This window comes from Hesperophylax consimilis, chromosome 3 (assembly GCF_061612785.1).
Source record: "Hesperophylax consimilis isolate HC1 chromosome 3, BYU_Hcon_1.0, whole genome shotgun sequence".
NCBI lineage: Eukaryota > Metazoa > Arthropoda > Insecta > Trichoptera > Limnephilidae > Hesperophylax > Hesperophylax consimilis.
In genome coordinates, this window is record NC_142838.1 from 34,242,157 (window position 1) to 34,260,379 (window position 18,223).

General features: G+C 33.8%; 1 protein-coding gene across 1 annotated transcript; it reads left to right on the forward strand.

The window, feature by feature from the left end:
- Positions 1–1,089: 1,089 nt before the first annotated feature.
- On the forward strand, positions 1,090–17,942 carry LOC149425328 (choline/ethanolamine transporter flvcr2a-like). Its single transcript, XM_089650767.1, has 7 exons — positions 1,090–1,386; positions 10,534–10,758; positions 11,229–11,370; positions 13,762–13,964; positions 14,530–14,744; positions 17,071–17,176; positions 17,748–17,942. The coding sequence occupies exons 1-7, from the start codon at positions 1,090–1,092 to the stop codon at positions 17,922–17,924; spliced, it is 1,365 nt and encodes a 454-aa protein (XP_089506893.1). The 3' UTR covers positions 17,925–17,942.
- Positions 17,943–18,223: the final 281 nt, after the last annotated feature.

Sequence of the window (18,223 nt, forward strand, 5' to 3'; positions counted from 1 at the left end):
TGTCAAAGAATTTTTACATAAAAATGCAAAAGTCATTTTAAATACATGTAGGATTACGAAAGATTTTTTAAATATTTATATTTAGGGATCAGTAGGATTTATAGGTCCAATTAGAAGTTCTACCGAGCCGAATCCTCTGATATGAAAATATCTGGAGTCGGTGAATTATTTTCCCATTTGATCTCTGGTTATTTGACGTGTTGTTTTTGTATTATTTTGTATTTATTATGCTTATATAATGCACTTGCATAATGTGAATTGACTAGATGATCATTTGTGGAAAAGTGTGTGGAAGGGTTTAGTTTTTCCTGTGGCGAAGATTTAACCCGTACATAAAGTCGGAAAAAGAAATGATAAAAAATAATATGATATAAAAAATAATATGATATAAAAAATAAATAATTTATAATAAATAAATATACATAACGTATATTAAATAATAATAATATGTAATAATAATAATAAAACATTTCGATATTTAAAATTAATGATTTTTTTTTAATGAGGCTTGAAATGTATCGAAAACATGTCCATTTATTAGCAGGCGAGACAAAAAAATACTGAACTATTTTTCAAAATTCATGCATCACCCATCAATGTTGTTGTTTCAAAATCAAAAACAATTTGTGATTCTAGAATATGACTTATTTATTTCATTGTGGCTTATATTAGCTATTCATCCTACTAGGGCATGCAAAAAAGAGATATATACATAATGCTGTTGGGGCGGCCCTGGTTCTGGAGGTAAATCAGTTGTACGTCACAGTTAATCACATCAATCAAGTGCAATCTGATTATGATGTATGGATGACATGATACATTCATTTTACTCAGTCTTCATTTGTGAGTTATTGAATGAACATATTTCTTATTGTTTTGCACAATATTCTTCCATAATACAGTGACTACAAATTAAATAATACTATTAATGTGTAATAGTTTAGTTTTCTAAACAATAATAATGTAAAACAGTGCTTAATTAAATAAAATAACAGTATTAGAGTTAAGTTAGATAAAATGATTTCTCTGTACAACTGTTACTGTTTATTTTTGTGATATTAATTGTGTGTCAACAAACTTATTCTAACAATGCAAAATGCCACAGATCTGGAGTCTCTTGAAAACGAGATTAATAGTTCAAATATAGCAATAGTACCTGATGTGCCGATTGAGTATAAAGTTTACCGGAGACGATGGCTAATGCTGGTTCTCTTCATGCTGTCTACCGCCGCCAATGCCATTCAGTGGCTCCAGTATTCCATCATCACTGATGTCATCATGGACTACTATGACGTCAGCAGCATGTGGGTCAACATGACCTCGGTCATATTCATGATAGTCTATATTCCTCTCTTCTTCCCTTGTGGCTGGATCTTGGACAAATACGTATGTAGTCAAATAATTTTTTAATTTTTCTATATCAGAGAAATAGTTTGTTTCTTGGGTGGTTTCTATGGTATCCCCATTTGAGGAATGTTGAGAGCATATATTAAGTGAGGAGTCGGCAGACTGCGACTTTCAAGTGAGAAGAGCCAAGTTGTCAAGGAAACAGGATAACAAATTTATCGTATCCTGGTGGGGGGAATCATTTCCCTGTTAAAATTAGAATAATAAAATAATATAAAAAAAGAGCTAAGAAGCTAAACCATTTTTTTGGGGCTGGTGACCTAGATTCATAACTAAATCTAGCTCTAAAACGGCTGATCAAGCAACACTGATGCTGTTCAAGTTAAAATTCGTTCGGCGGCTCCATCTCAAGTGGCTGGTTAAGTGGAGCTGAGATTGGAATTGATGTGTGAAGAGTCGCAAACAATTTTCAATTTGGGATGGGGTTATGGGGACAGCAGCCCCGGGAACCATTTATTGAATAACTAACACCTCTACCATAGGTCACCCCAAGTGGTTCAGGGGTGCATGGGTTGATAGGGTAAGGTTTGTCTAGGTCTTGGCGGTGGATGCATCTGCCTGTTGACTGTGTGGCAGGCCGGTTCGGAATTCGGGAGAGACTGGTAACTTCTTTTCGATATTTTATAATTAGCCATATTCTAAAACTTCCCGTAATTGTTTGGTTTTGGTTGCTTGTACCTTTTTAAATGTCTGCTCAGAAGATTCTCATTTCTGAGCACAAACTGCCTCCTGTTTTTAGTTTTAATATTCTTGTTTTGTCCTGTCCTGCTGTTATTGTTATTCTAAGTTTAGTATAAACATCATATTCATCATTGTATAAACCAAAGATATTAGAAGAACGAGATATGCTATGTTGGCCGCCGGACCGTAGCCGGAGTACTACCTAATTAGGGTACTTTGAACGGTATCGGGACGTGTACGCACAGAAATCTGTTTTATGTATTAGTGCGGATACCTTAGCGCAAGCGAAGGTGTGCAGTAGTATTGGTGAACAAAACCGGCGACACTCGGCAAAACAATTCCACTCAGTACGAACTGCGCATAGCACATCTCGTTCTTCTAATATCTTTGGTATAAACAGTACATTTAGTGTTATAATATTAGATCTGTATTGGGTAAGGCACAATATAGGAATAATTTTAAGAACATGACCACTAATACTAAATTACCATTTTTAAGTTTGTTATAGTTAAGCGCACTTGAAATGAAATGACACTAAACTACGCTATGTAAATGCCATGTTTTTATTATTATTATAAGGGAGACTCAACTCGAGCCCTGAACTAAGTGAATGGGAGGTATCTAATACTCTAGAATAAGTAATTTCTAAGGGGCAGTGATGGCCTCGAGGGCAAATGGTGGGCGGCGAAAGGCTCCAAGGGGAGCGGTGAAGGGCTGAAATGGGGTCGAAGGAATTTAAAAAAATAAATTCCTAATGAAATCAACTAATAAACAATAATAATAATGTTTGTTTATTTCAGCTGAACAGAGCGGTGAGTGCACTACTCTATCCGCCATATAAGAACATACATGAATTCCAAGATATATACGGGTATCCGGGGGTTAAGTGTGCTAACTTCGGGAGATAATAACATATACAACAATAACATTCAATGACAGCTGTCGTGTTTTTATTTCACTCTTGAAATATCTCAAAATAAAATAAAAAATTCTAGCTAAAATCTAAATATCTATATTTTAATAGCTTTAATAGTGAAGTGAAGTTATACTAATTAATATTTCGTGCCAAAATGACTACACGAGCAACTGCAAAAACACTAAATACTACGGACACCCAACTCCTCCAACTTCTTGACAAAAAGTTTGAAGAATTTAAGGTACAATTTCTGGAAATCATCAGAAACGAGTATAAAGAAATCGAGGAATTAAAAAATAAAATATTAACTCTAGAAAAAAAAATTGATACAAAAAAAAACAACAACCTTGAAAAAACTCTGGAACAAAACGCCGTAATACAAAGTGAATTTAAAGAATTACAAAAACAATTGGATGCTAACGAACAACACGCACGCATTAATAACATAGAGATCATTGGGATACCAGAAAAAAAACAAGAGAACCTGACGGAGATTATCAAAAGGATCTATTCAGAATTAAATATAGTAAGCGACGACATTGAATACGCCACCCGAGTCACCCCCAAGGAGAAGATTGAAGGAAGACCGCGGAATATTATAGTAAAACTAAAGGGCAGGAAACAGAAAGACGAAATCATAGCAGCAATCCGGACAAGAAGGGGCCTAACAGCAGAGGATATTAACTTTAATGGAAAACAACGGATCTATATAAATGAACATTTAACTCATAAAAACAAAGTACTCTACAAAAAGGTCAGAGAGTTTACCAAAATTAATAAATTCAAATTCCGTTGGATCAAAAATTGTTAAATTTATGTAAGACTTAATAAAAACACAAATCACCATTGCATAAATAATTATAATGATCTAGAAAAACTAAAAACATACAATATTTCCATCAACTAACTTTCCAGCAACTTTATATTAACTGCACCATATACTTAATACAATGGAATCTTTAGAATTATACTATCAAAACTTAAGAGGTCTCAGAACCAAGACACATATTTTTCTTCAAAATGTATTATTAAACAACTATGACATTATATGTCTCAGTGAAACATGGCTTAACAATTCAATCTTTAATGAGGAACTTTTCGATCCACGGTACCATATTTACAGACGAGATAGAGATTATCATAACCTCAATCAAAATGGTTATGGTTATGATATGATTTATATGCACAATATTGTTTGTATTCTTATGGTTACCAATGTATCGATAATCTTTTATTTTATGGGTCATTCCGCCGTTTCGTTCAAATTTGCCTGTTTCCGCGGATTTTTTTTTTTTTGCCTTTTTACTATATATTTTTATAGAAATGGGTTCCCGTACCTATCAGATGTATAAAAGTGAAAAGGGCACCTTTGTGCGACACTTGGATTCGAAGAAAATTGATGGAAGGTAATGAAGGTGTGGATGGTAATGAAAAACTGTTGGATGGTCATTTAAACATTTGGATGGTAATGAAGTTTGGTAATGAAATATTAATAGATGGTAGTGAACATGTTTAAGGTTCTTAAAATGTCTGTGAATAATGAAATTTGAATAGAAATTGAATAATAAAATAGATTTCAAATCATGCTAAGTATCATTTGACGTGGTGAGCGGATTAGGAAAAAGAAGAAAAACCTATTATAGTGAAAAACTAAATGCTTTATTCAGACTTTTGAACATTGGAGACAAGAAATACATTTTTTCATACGTAATCAGTTCTGCTTACTTATGCTTTTGCAATATCTGTATGAATTGTTAAAAAATAATGGAAAAAAATATCAAAATACAAATTAAGAAAAGGCAGCTGGAACATCAAACCCAACACAACTAAAATTTTCCTATTATACTACTTACCCAGAAATTATAAGGAATAGTCAAATTCTTTATAATTACGTTTTATAAGTAGGTTTGTACACAAGAAATACAAAATTTTCACATTCCTAAGCAAACATTGTAATATTTGAAAAATAGAAATAATAAAAATAATAATTAAAAATAAGAAAAAATCAGAAGTCAATTGAAATGCAGTTTAAAATAAAATCAGAGATACTTAAAACAAACACAACATATGTAACTAATAAGTACAAGATAAAGGTCTTACATCTAAATAGGAACATAATATTTAAGGAACTTGAGATCATTCTTGTGAAAGTTTTTGCTGGAAAACTATTTCAAATCAAAGTTCGGCAAATTTTTGAAAGTGAATTGTCCTCTTTCATTCTCATCTGGATCTTGCAAGCGCTGAAGAATTTGTGATTCCAAAATGAAATCGTCGTCACTAATTGTTGGCCAGACAAATTTTTTGGAATTCCCTTGAGCTTTTTTCAAAAAAATTACTTTGTACTCTAGTGTGTACTCATGTTTTCCAATAATTTTCCCAATGAAATGATGTGTCGTGTTAGTTATTTTATATTGAACCATTATCCAGTCATCTAAGTAGTATTTGAATGGCGCCTCCTTATCCTCTTTGTTGGTTTCCTCGTCAATGTCCATGTGTGGGAGTTCCACAGTTTTGGGGGACTGCTGTTTTGATTCATCGAAATCAGGATATTCTACTCTTAGGGATCGGATGAACTTCTCGAACTCACATTGATTGAAAGGATTGAATTCATGCGTACTATTTTTATAAAGGGAATAATGCTGATAGTCGAACGGGACGTTTGAGAGTATTTTCACTTTACATTTCTTTTCTATAGTTTTAGCAGGCTCTGGCGTTGAAGCAATAGTATCGTCCAAAAACATGGAGCCGTCGAATTCGCTCAATAGCATATTGTCATCAATATTATTGAAAATAGTAGGCGAGTCAATTTGTAGGCTTAAGTTTTCAATATTCATGTCAACTGTGACATCTACCCGTCTGGCTGTCTACATAGTAAAGTACTCCTGTATGAAGAGAGACTTGTCCTCGGCTGCCACCAAAATGAAAGGACTGAATTTCTTCATGGTATTTCAACCAATAGTTCTCGCTAAAATCAACATGTATGAGAACCTCCGTGTCTGTCAGATTATCTTTCAATTCTCTGATAGCGGAGTACTGCATTACGATGTTTCGTGTGTGTTTTAAGAAAACATCCATGGTGGCATCTAACTTTTCCATTATTTTACGAGGGTTGTCCTCGAGCTTCTTTTTAGTTGTTATGGTTTTCATTTTCTGGATTCCATCCTTTCCCCTGTAGGTTTGTTTTTCTATTGTCCACTCATAGTAGTTAATGTTTGTGCTGTTATTAAATTCTCCGTAATTATATCATTGAATAAAAAAATCGATTTTCAAATAAAAATTCGCAGGATAAATTTTAACAGATTGTTTTTCCATATCAGTAAATAGATAATACGAAAATATGTATTTCACCAAAACTGAAATTGTCCGACGCTAGAACGCAAGAAACTGCTTTTATTGATAATATTAACTTTTATGAACCCCCAAACATGGTCCCAGATGCACGTAAAAATAACCCTTACAAATTTATCATTACCCTCCACACCTCTAAATTACCATCCGGCAAAAAATTTTACGATACGGAAGGTAATGAGACAGAGGGTAATGAGGTTTTGACAATCTTTCCTTAATAACTCGCTTAATAATGACATTACAAATCTTTATGTTTCAATAAAAAATAGTCCGACTAATTATAGTTTATAGGTTCATGATTCGAATTTTTAAAACATGTACTTACTTTAAAAAATGCTGGAAGGTAATGATGCCTGGTCGGTGACAAAGTCGTTTTCGAGCACGGAGATCGCAGATATTTCTTTATTCAGCGACGCACGTCCTCCCCCGTCCAGATATAGCGGTACACTGATTAGTAACGGAGGCGCGGGGTGGGGTACAGCTGACGAACAGTGACAAACACGGTCACAATTTTAATTACCGCTTTGGCGGAAGACGACAGCGATTTTTTCTGGACAAAAACAAAATCTCAATTCTTTCTATGATACAGTAACTTTAAAAATAAATTAAACACCAATAAATATGCAAAATTAGTTGTACATTCAGGTCGATTAATGAATGTAGTGATTTTACTAGTGTAAAATGTTCTTATTTATTGATCAATTTACCGGTCCCTCATTTACACGGGGAAGGTAATGAGATTTTAGCATGTTTTTTGTATACCATAAAGTTATTAAGTAACAAATGCCTAATCCGGTAAATACTACTTTTTCCTTTTTTAAATAACTACATTTTCCAATAAAACTTTCTTGAAAAACATTATTTTTCATATGACTTTTTTGCAAGAACATGCGATTTGAACGAAACGGCGGAATGACCCTTATATAAATTTTAGTTTTTTTTTCCCCTTATTTTTATTTTTGTTGTATTATTTTGTTCTATTATTTTATACAATTCTTTTATTTTATATAATTATAACTTCACATTTCTCATAAATTTATTTATTTCTTCTAATGCTGTCTTACGTAAAATCACAAGGAGGAAATCCGTAATTGGTTTTATTTTGGCTATTTTACTTATGTACAATCTGTAAAAATGTAAACTGTTGATTTTCCCAAAAATGAATAAATAAATAAATAAATAATTCTATATGATGGTAGAAGTAAAAAAGATTATTGATTTTTTTCGAAATTCCAATATTTATTTTCCAATAAAAAATATTTTTCCAAAGAAGAATATTTATTTTACCAAACAAACAATTCAACTTTTTAACCTAAAAACTACTTTAAAACGATGGAATTTTGAAAACAGTTTTAAGAAATAAATTTTTTACTTGTACAATCATGCAGAATCACCTCCCGAAGTTCGTGCACTCCTTGGACACCCTGTAGAATATAAAAAGCATGTATGTAAATTATAACATAAAACACTTGTATTACGTAGTAACATTATTGCAAGGATCTTGCAGATGAATCGTTTAATTAATGATTAATATATTTTTTTTTTAGTCCAAAGTGTTTTTATTAAAATTTAGAAATACAGTATTCCCAAGTTACAAATAATCTCAGAATGTTGAAAATCCACCGATTTCTACAATTGTACAAACAATTCATGTTAATATATTTAAGCATAAGTTGCAAAAAGTGTTTTTTCCAAAAATAATTAAATTAGCGCCATCTATGAACGAGCAGTTTGTGAATAATTTTAGATTTACTTTAAACAGTTTTTTTGTCACGGATTTTCATGGACAAATATTTTTCTTAGACAATGAAATAAGTCATCCCTCTTGCACACTTATTCACATTATGCTGTGTCGACATTGAACATGGTGACCACACATTAGTTTGGTGAGGCCTGGCGTGTTATATCAATTGAAAATAAAACAATAATCTCGTATCAATCATATTGTTTTAATCCACAACTCCGCTGACAATAACACATTTTTAATTAATACAAGCGTTGAAAAACTTTGCTCACATAAATATGTCATTGAAAATGAAAGTAGTGTTAAGAATGCTTTGACGGAAATGTGAGGATATTCTTTTTTAACGTTAATCCAGAAAACATCGAATTGATCTTCGTAGAAGTGAAGTTTTAAGGTCATGTCATTATCTAAATCTGTCCACTCGAATTTGCAGAGGCAGTGCTTCCGTAGAATTTATTGCATTGGTTGCAAAAGGATTTCGAATCCAATCGTATTGTTCCGTATTAATGGAATAAAAATACTGACCAAATTTCTGCTGAAGCATACTTAAATGTTGTTGGGCCAGATCCACAGTTAATTGTTTGTTTTCAATTGTACTATGGTTGATCCTTTGGTACATTTCCAAACATCCTTTTTGCAACTCTTTCTGCCAAAGTTCGTTATTAAATTCATTCAAATGCTCGAATATATCAACCATGTATGCAAGTTTGGCTATCCAGTAATTATCATCGTGGTGCTGATATAGTTTGGGCATATTTTGATTTAAAAGAAACTCACACACCTCGTGACGAAGCTCAAACAGCCTAGCCAAAACTTTGCCTCGGGGTGGCCAATGAATTTCAGTATAAAACAATAAGGATTCATATTCGGCTCCCATTTCTGCACACAGTATTCCAAAGATTCGCGAGTTTAGGGCTCTTGATTTAATTATGTTTACGATTTTAATAAATTCATTCATCGTGTTCAAAAGTTCCTCCGGTAAATTTTTGACCATCAATGCTTCTAGATGTATGCAGCAGTGTGTAAATTGTAACGTTGTCTTTTTTGTTTTACAGAAGAAACAAAACCTTTTTACTACCCGTCATTGCTGCAGCGCCATACGTGCAAACAACAATGCAATTGCTCCATTTAATATTATATATTTTGAAGAAATCATCGCTTACTTGAAAAAATTCTTCACCGATAGTTCGCCCTGGAACCTTTTTACAAAATAAATAATTTTCTTTAATAAAGTCCTCGTCAACGAAAAGTACAATAGCTATCAACTGTGATTTATTTTTAAAATCGGTTGTTTCGTTGATCTGAAGTACAATTTTTTCAGCCAATAACAGTTTTCTAATCAGTGTTTCTAATATATTTTGAATACGTCTTTTAACAGTATCTGCAGACAATATTATGAAAAAAATATTGTCATTGTGTACTAAATACATAATGAAATATTGTTAAATGTCAAATACATTGAATTTGACCGCGGCACACCTGTATACGGCTCACGGCACACCAGTGTGCCACGGCACACCGGTTGCGGAGCACTGATATAAATGATAATAAAGTTTATAAAACGAAAAACAAAGAAATTTATAAATTCTAATTTCTGCTTATGAACATAAACTACGAACAAGTTGTAAACAATCTCCAGTAACTTGCCCCCCGAAACAATAATAAAATAATGGGAAAATACCCGAAAGTATAAAAAAACACACAATAAATATTATGTGTACTGACAGTGGTGATAATAAATAAATAATAAATATTATGTGTACTGAGTGGTCAATACACAGGCAAGCTTTAACGCAGCTGTTTGTGTGGCGTATCTTCCCATAAGAGATTTCTGAGAGACGTGTTACAGAATCTGCTCATAAATTAAAAATCCCAGAGTGAAAGTGATGATAAATTATTTTTAAATGATAGGCGAAGCATCAGGCTAGTTAAAAACTTTTTATTTTGGTCTTTAATCAGCAAATACTCACCCATGCTCCGGTATTGCGGATGTAGTCAGCCGTCCGCTAGGCAGGAATTCTCCAGGCTGCAAATGTAGTAAGCCGCACATTGGGAGTTAATTAGAAATTATTTAAAATCTAATGTGGTATTACGAATGATCTACATGTATTGCTTCTCTGGAAGAGTAGTATTAAATATTGTCATTGTAATTGTAAACCCTATTACTTATTTATACTTTTTCCTATAATAAAAAATAAAAAAAAATTACGTTAGATACAGATTTAAAACAGCTATAATGTAAAATTATTGTCACTATGGTAAATTATTACCACAGCCACAAGCCAATAATTAATTTACACTGCTACAAATGAATTCAGCAAAAAATTAATAGAGTTGAGATATAATACAGCCACAATTTTAGTACAGCTCCAATTTAATACAAGAATAATTAAATACAATTTCAATTTAATATATTTACATGAATTATATTTTCTAGGGTTTACGAACCGTAATGTTGCTGGGTACAGTGGGTACTTGTCTTGGCAGCTGGCTGAAGGTGTTCTCTGTAAGCAGAGATTTGTTCTGGCTTACATTCCTGGGCCAGACTATTGGAGGAATCGCCCAGCCTTTTCTTCTGGGCACACCCCCCAGCATGGCCGCTGTGTGGTTTGGTTCTGGCCAGGTGTCCACTGCTTGCAGCTTAGGTGTGGCTGGAAATCAGGTTAGAAGCACAATTCTGAACATTTAATATCACAGCTAGATAATTGTGAGACCAAAAAAATTTTGTACCATTCAAAAACTAATATCGATGAGGGGCTATTGGCAAAAAGGCACTTTTGGAAGTGGAGAGGAGAGCTGAGGGCATCATGGTGGACTCTTCTATCTTGGGGCCTTCATAGAAACCAAAAAATGAGGGACTTCTCATGGGAAAACCCTTATCGCTAAAGTATTCTCCAGGCGATCCAATGCTGGTTAACAGGGGCCCTCATGAAACCGGGAAACAAATTAACAAACGAATGAGGTAAAACGAGGGAGATAGCATAATGGGCCTCCGCTTTAGTAAATAAATAATGGAAAAATTGTGTGCAGCTTACTTTTGCGAGTCGAGCTGACTCCGCTCCGCTCACGGTGAAAAGCACTCTTCAGAGTGGAAGATGGTGATAATATAATCAAAATGGTGTTGTTTTTCAGATAGGAAATGCACTTGGATTTTTGATTCCACCAATGATGGTTAAGAACAATGTTGACAAGGACCTGATTGGAGATGATCTGCAGGTCATGTTCTATACCATGGCTGGGATAAACACTGTTCTGTCACTTTTGGTTATTATCTGTAAGTAAGACATGAATCCTATAATTTCTATACCCGCTATATCCGATTTTTTGACAAAATGATCTGAGTATGACATCTTGTTCACATTTTTGCGAACAACAAGAGGAGCCTAAAATTGAGTTTCAAAACCCTCCTTATCACGACCAAAAACCATGTTAAAACTGCGAGTGAGAAACCAAATCCGCTATATCATACAGAAAGTTACTATCAAAACCCGCTATATCGGATTCATCCAATCACAAGCAGTTATTTTGCCAAAATACAATATGGCCGCAGCTCTGACGCCACGCGCGTTTGTCAAAATGATCTACGCGTGTGTTTCTAAACCCGCCATGTCGGCTCAGTTGACTTTCAAAAGCCTCTATATCACGAAATGAGTATCAAAATCCGCTTTATCCATTTTATTTATCGAAATTACTTAATTATCGCTAGACATATATAGAAAAATAAATGCTTTTCGAAATTTTATTACTCCAATTCATTATATAAAAAATTGTAATGCAATTACTTATGTACGCTAGAGATGTGACAGTTTTTTGCGGTTTTCTCCAAATCAATGAAAGTTGATATAGCGGGTATAGAAATTACACGACTCATATCTAAATAAATAAAAGGCAATACCTACTACCACTGCGGGGAAACGGCGTGATGGTTAGTTATTTAGTTAGTTAGTTAGTTAGTAAAAGGCAATGCTCGTATGTGTGTCTCCTACATACTCAAAAACTACTCGACCGCTTTCGCTGAAAATTTCAAAGTTTTTTCTTATTAGTGCCAGGTGTGTTTAGAGGGAGGTTTGAATGATAGAAGAAGTTGCTGACGCCCGAGGAAGACTTAAAGTAATTATCACTGCACTGGAATGAGACACAGAGTCGAATTAAAGTCCTTATAATATAGTTTTTAACAGTAACAATGATTTCACGATACTACATGAAGTGAATAGTAGAAAAAGTAACACTCAAGCAAAAAAAACACCCAAGGAAGACATGAATCAAATAATTATCAAGGTAAAATGAGGTATGCGTGATGAATGAAGAAAAGGGTGTAAGGAAAACATATGACGTGTAAGTAAATGGTAGGTGAAGTCGGGGACACCCGAGGAAGACATGGCGCAATCTACTGAACCAAAAATACATATTTTTGGCAAAAACGAAGAGAGGCATGTAAAGAGAAGGTATGACGTGGAAGTGACTAGTTGAGATTATACAAACAGTTAAAAGTAAACTTTTTCACTTCTTTATAATAATTTTTTCAGGTACACTACATATAATTCACAATCCTAAATCTCTACTCCAAACCATTCACAAACCCGAGCAACACTGGGTACACATCAGCTTGTTCTCATTAAATTTTGCTACTGGCAAATACAATTTCCTCAGAAATATTATATTGTACATATTTTTTTAATTTTTTTTTTTAAATCTACTTATACTTTTGATCGGAAAAGTTCATCTTATCTTGATAGTATATCAATAACTAAAATGTCCGACCGTATGCAAACTTTTTTTTTTTTTTTTTTTTTTACAGTATTACCGCACAAGAGTCCCAACTGCTCCCGTCTGGAGCCAGTGAGACTATGGCATCCCCAATTGGGGTATGTTGTGAGGCTGAGGGTATTGGGGAGGGGAGGGAGATGGGGAAGAGGAAGGTGGGGAAGTACCTGGCTATTCAGATCTGGTCACCAAACACGGCTAAAGCCATTTCAAGCAACGTTTCAATTCTGAATGGTGGTCTTACACCAGGGCGATACTGAGAGTATCTTCCACTCTGAAACTACTGTTCATACATCCATAAGAATTGACTAGTATATCAATAACTAAAATGTCGAACCACATGCAAACTACTGTTAATACATCTTTGGGGATCTGCGGGTTATCACTCGTTGAGCCTTGTTAACTGACGGCTGATTGATGACTGACTGACTGCTCGCTGCGTCGGGCTTATTTATACTGTACAGCCGACGGCAACAGTAGGTAGGTGAAATCGCAAATAAAACGAAGAAACTTCGCTCAGTCCGGGTCGTACTGGAACTTTCGTTGGCTCTGCTATTACGCGTAGGCGATAGGCTAGAACCTTCTAGCGAGTTGGGGTAATGTGCCAGACCGACCTGCAACGTATTGTCGTAGGTAGGTCGCGTTGTTTACGATTAGTTCTTGGTGGTAATTTGCAAGTACCTAAGTAGGTCGAGCTGTTTACTATTAATAAGTTAGTCTAGATTATTCTCTCAACGCCACACATCCATAAGAATTGAGTAGTATATCAATAATTAAAATGTCGAACCGCATGCAAACTACTGTTAATACATCCATAAGAACTGAACTGACTAGTATATACTAAAATGTCCAACAACATGCAAACTACTGTTAATACGTCCATATGAATCCATGCTGTTAGTTTTCCAGAAGGCCCCTCCCACCTCACCGTCAGCGGCTCAGGATAAATTAGAGACCCAAGATGGAGACACCTACTTCAAGTTCGTCAAGAGACTGTTGATGGACAGGAACTTTTTGTTGCTTCTGGTTTCCTATGGAATAAATATGGGAGTTTTTATTGCCTTATCCACCCTGCTGAACCAAGTTGTTCTATCCTACTATCCGGTAATTAAAAACTATATTTTTTTCAATTTTACTGGAATAATTTTTTTTTGTATTTATTTTTGTTCTTGTTATGTTTCATGTTTCGTACTAAAAATATACTATATATTTTTTCCCTCACAATCTGCCACCTAAAACTATTTTATAGGTATCACACTATATTTTTTTTAATTATTGAAATCTGCATGTTAAATTTAACCATAGACCTAGGCAATCTTAGTAACATTTTATTTATGTTAGATGTTTTTAATATTATTTTTATACTCCATTATTTTTATATCCACGACGCCTCCCTAAGCAAACTGAGAAAAGTTGGTTCAACTGCTTATCCACGCATCAGACGGTCCAACTTTTTTGGACGGTTGGGTGGTTGGATGGTTGGATGCTCTGGTAGTACCAATTAACCTCGATAGCCACGCCTGCTTATCTCATGCAATGTATCTCCACATGGTTTAACCCTACATTCAACTCACCCAGATTGATACAACCGCTCAACCACATTGCATGGTCTATAGGGCCCAACACCTGGTGCATTTAGTTATAGATTATAATAGTAAAATCATTTCAGAATGCAAACGAAGACGTCGGCCGAATTGGTTTGATGTTAGTCTTTGCAGGGGTTATTGGAGCTCTACTGAGCGGTATAATGCTGGACAAGACTCACCGCTTCAAACTGACGTCCATCATATTCTACGTAGCCTCTGTGATTGGATTACTGATCTATACCTTCACATTAGATGTCGGCCATATTTACGTTGTCTACATCAGCTGCTTCATAATGGGGTAAATGTTTTTAAAACTTATTTTTTAGAATAACTTAATGAGTAAAATCTCAAATTGTAATAGTTATTTATGGAAGACAATGTCAGCCATTTTGAAACCTAAAAACACCTGTACACTTTTGGGAACAGCTTGTATTGTCTGATAGAAATCATTGTGTCTCCCTTACTGTCATGGTTAGAAATATGATCTTAACGGTGTCAGAAAGAGAAAACACCACCCTTTGTATTCAAATCTACAAGTTAACCACTGAAGATTTTTTATTTTATTTATTTATTATTTTTATTATAAAACATTGATGACACCAGAATTTTAATAATAACAACAACAAAAAGTAATCACACAAAGCTGCCACCAGGCGGGGTATCTGCAGGTTCTGCCATTTTTAATAATTAAAATGAACACCTCTATGAAACCAAAGATTCCGACTGCAATTTGAGAAAAAAGATTATGAAACGTTTATTTCTAATTTTTGAGTTTGAAGGCGTATTTGATCACCTTTCAACAACAGTTTTTACTTTTTGGATTTTATTGCAAATAAAAAATACTCCGATCTTCTGACAGAATATGCAACAGACCTAACAGGTTAAAGGAGTTTTTAATGCTAAATAAATTATAAATATATTTTAAGGTTGGAACCATCACTGCAGTATTAGTTCTTAGTACCCACCCACACTGTTAATAGTTTTGTTTATCTAACATCTCAATATTGTGTAAATTATTTTATGACATTTAATTTAATTTTAACATATCTACTAAGAAGGTATATTCAATTATATATGGATATACCAATGCCCAATTTATGTTTTTCTTTATCATTCATATATTTTTGTTGTTGTTGTACAAATGTAATTTTATGCGAAAGCTTCACTGATTTATGCAACTCCATAAGTAAAGAGATACTATATAAAATATGGGTATAAACTGTTTGTATTCCAAATAAAATAAAATTAATTATTTAAAAAAAACGTATTCTCTCCCTCTTTCTCGTAAACGACACATGCAATAGAGAAAGAGGTTGAGCAAGCTCAGAGCGTCAGAACAGATTGATATTTAAAAATATGTTGCTAAACTATATGTTTAGGATAATTCTAGTTTTTTACAGAGCCCTTAAAGTTAAACGTAACAAACGTTATAATCTATGCATTCATAGATGGTGTCAATTCAATTATTTTATGAAAATACACTTTTTGTAGGTTATGTTTTAAAACATTAAGACAAATAATTTGTTTGTGCCAGTACATACAAATATGAATAAATAGTTTTGCCGTATAAAAACTCAATTCTTTCAAGAAAGGCATACAAATACAATATTGCATCAGTGATTAAATCCAATGTTTTATTTGTAAACCTCTCCTGGAAGAATTTATACCGGCAAAACTATTTATTCATATTCATATTGCATACGTACAGGCGCAAACCAATAATTAGTCTTAATATTTTAAAGCATAACTTTGTATTAACAGTGTATTTTCATAATATCATTAAATAAATGCCATCCATGAATGTGTACATTATAATCAGAGATGTGCTTTATTTCAAATAAATCCATTTCAAATGGAAATGCAAAATGCAAAATGGGTATTTTTCATTTTGCTTTTTAAATGCTTTTCTAAAAACCATTTTGCATTTTGCATTCTAAATACTTTTCTCAATGCATTTTCCATTTTAAATGCTTTTTTGCAACATTCTTCCTACTATCTCCACTCATCTTTTTTTCATAAGCCCCAAATATCAGTCGGTCCTCAACCTCGCTATGAGAGATAATTTACATTTGTCAAGTTGCTCCCTGGTAGGAGCCCTGGCAATTGAGTGATACCATTACAAAAAATACTGATTCAAATACTGAACATGGGGCCATGACGCTGCAATATAAAATGTTAGATAGCAGTTTCTATGTTTTTACGTTGGCAACATTAGTCCCGCGCAAATTTATTTGTGGTTTCATAATCTGTAATCGTAGTGTTTTTGGATTTACTATCATGTAATATGTTTGTTCTACATTGATGTCCATTATTAAATGACAAAATTGTTTAAAACTTCTCTAATTATTTTAATTGTTTGACCTTAGAAACCATTTTGCATTTTCAATGCATTTTGAAAATTTCCATTTTGCATTTGAAATGCTTTTCTAAAAACCATTTTGCATTTTCAAATGATAAAGTTTTGAACCATTTCCATTTTGCATTTCAAATGCTTTTGGATACCCATTTTGCACATCTCTGATTATAACATATGTTAAGGTATAAGATATTTCACAAAAATTGGACAAAAAAAAAAAAGGAATATTAAATAGGTATTTAATTCAATTGAAATTATTGCATTTCAGATTCTTTGTGACAGGATATTTATCTGTTGGTTTCGAGTATGCAGCAGAAATCACTTATCCTGAACCAGAGGGAACGGTTTCTAACGTTATGAATGTTTCTATGCAGGTAATAAATCAAACAAAAATGATTGGTTGAGGTTTGAAAATAAATAAATACCCCTAAAATAAAAGTCATCTCATTTACCTTTTTTTTTAAAATTAGCTTCACACAGGAGGACCTGAGGAAAATAATTTACCTCAGGGCCTTTATCATCTTTGGGGATGCTTTGTGGAGTGTTTTTTTAAGAAAAGGAAAGAGAGGAAGGAACAGGGGATAAAGGGTGGGTAGGAATCTGTGGGTCAGTGTGTCCAGAAGTGACGGACATATTTTGAATTTGTCCCTCTCACTGCTGTGCTAGAAGATGTGTTGAGAGTCAGACTGGAAAGGTCAAAGAATCTCCCTTTAACCGGCCTCTCCAGATCCGTCCCTCCAGGCAGTTGTTGGGCAAACTTATCAGCCGTCAAGACCCTAACAAACCCCACCCCAAAACTGTTAAGACACCAAATATAATGAATTACTTGGGGTGACCTATTGCAGACATGTTGGTTATCCAATCAACGGTTTTCCAGGTGGCGGTCCCCTACCCGCCTTACGAATTGGAATTTAATAAATATATTTCATTCTGTATTTGTTCCAGATATTTGGGATAATATTTACCGTAATATACGCATACTTCCTGGACTTGTGGGGAGATGTTGCATCAAATGTAACAATGTGCGTGTCTCTTGCTATTGGAACTGTACTCACGGTTTGCATCAACGCACCCTTACGAAGGCAAGAGGCTAATCAAAAAAAAATTGATGTTGAGAAGTAAAGTGATAAATAAATACTCTGTGGATTTCCACTTTACCACTAATTTACCTAATACATAGTATATTACCAAAAGTAATTACGGGTTCTTAATTTTTTTTTTGTATAAAGTAATCTCTTTGTCCTTTCGAAAATTTATAAATTCATGGCCAATATTTTCATAATGAGCGACATGTCATCCGGTGAAAATCTGTAGCAAATCGCACTGTTTTTTAAATTAAAACATATTCTATTGTAATTATTTCATGGATTAATATGCCGTGATGCACTTCCTACTTCTTTAGCGAGTGTTTTGCATAGGCA

Bases quoted from the DNA above. Each gene is read 5' to 3' on its own strand.
- LOC149425328 (XM_089650767.1), top strand. From the start codon at position 1,090: ATGCAAAATGCCACAGATCTGGAGTCTCTTGAAAACGAGATTAATAGT. The intron at 11,371-13,761 runs GTAAGTAAGACA...CCATGCTGTTAG, and splicing joins GTCACTTTTGGTTATTATCT to TTTTCCAGAAGGCCCCTCCC. The intron at 17,177-17,747 runs GTAATAAATCAA...TATTTGTTCCAG, and splicing joins TTATGAATGTTTCTATGCAG to ATATTTGGGATAATATTTAC.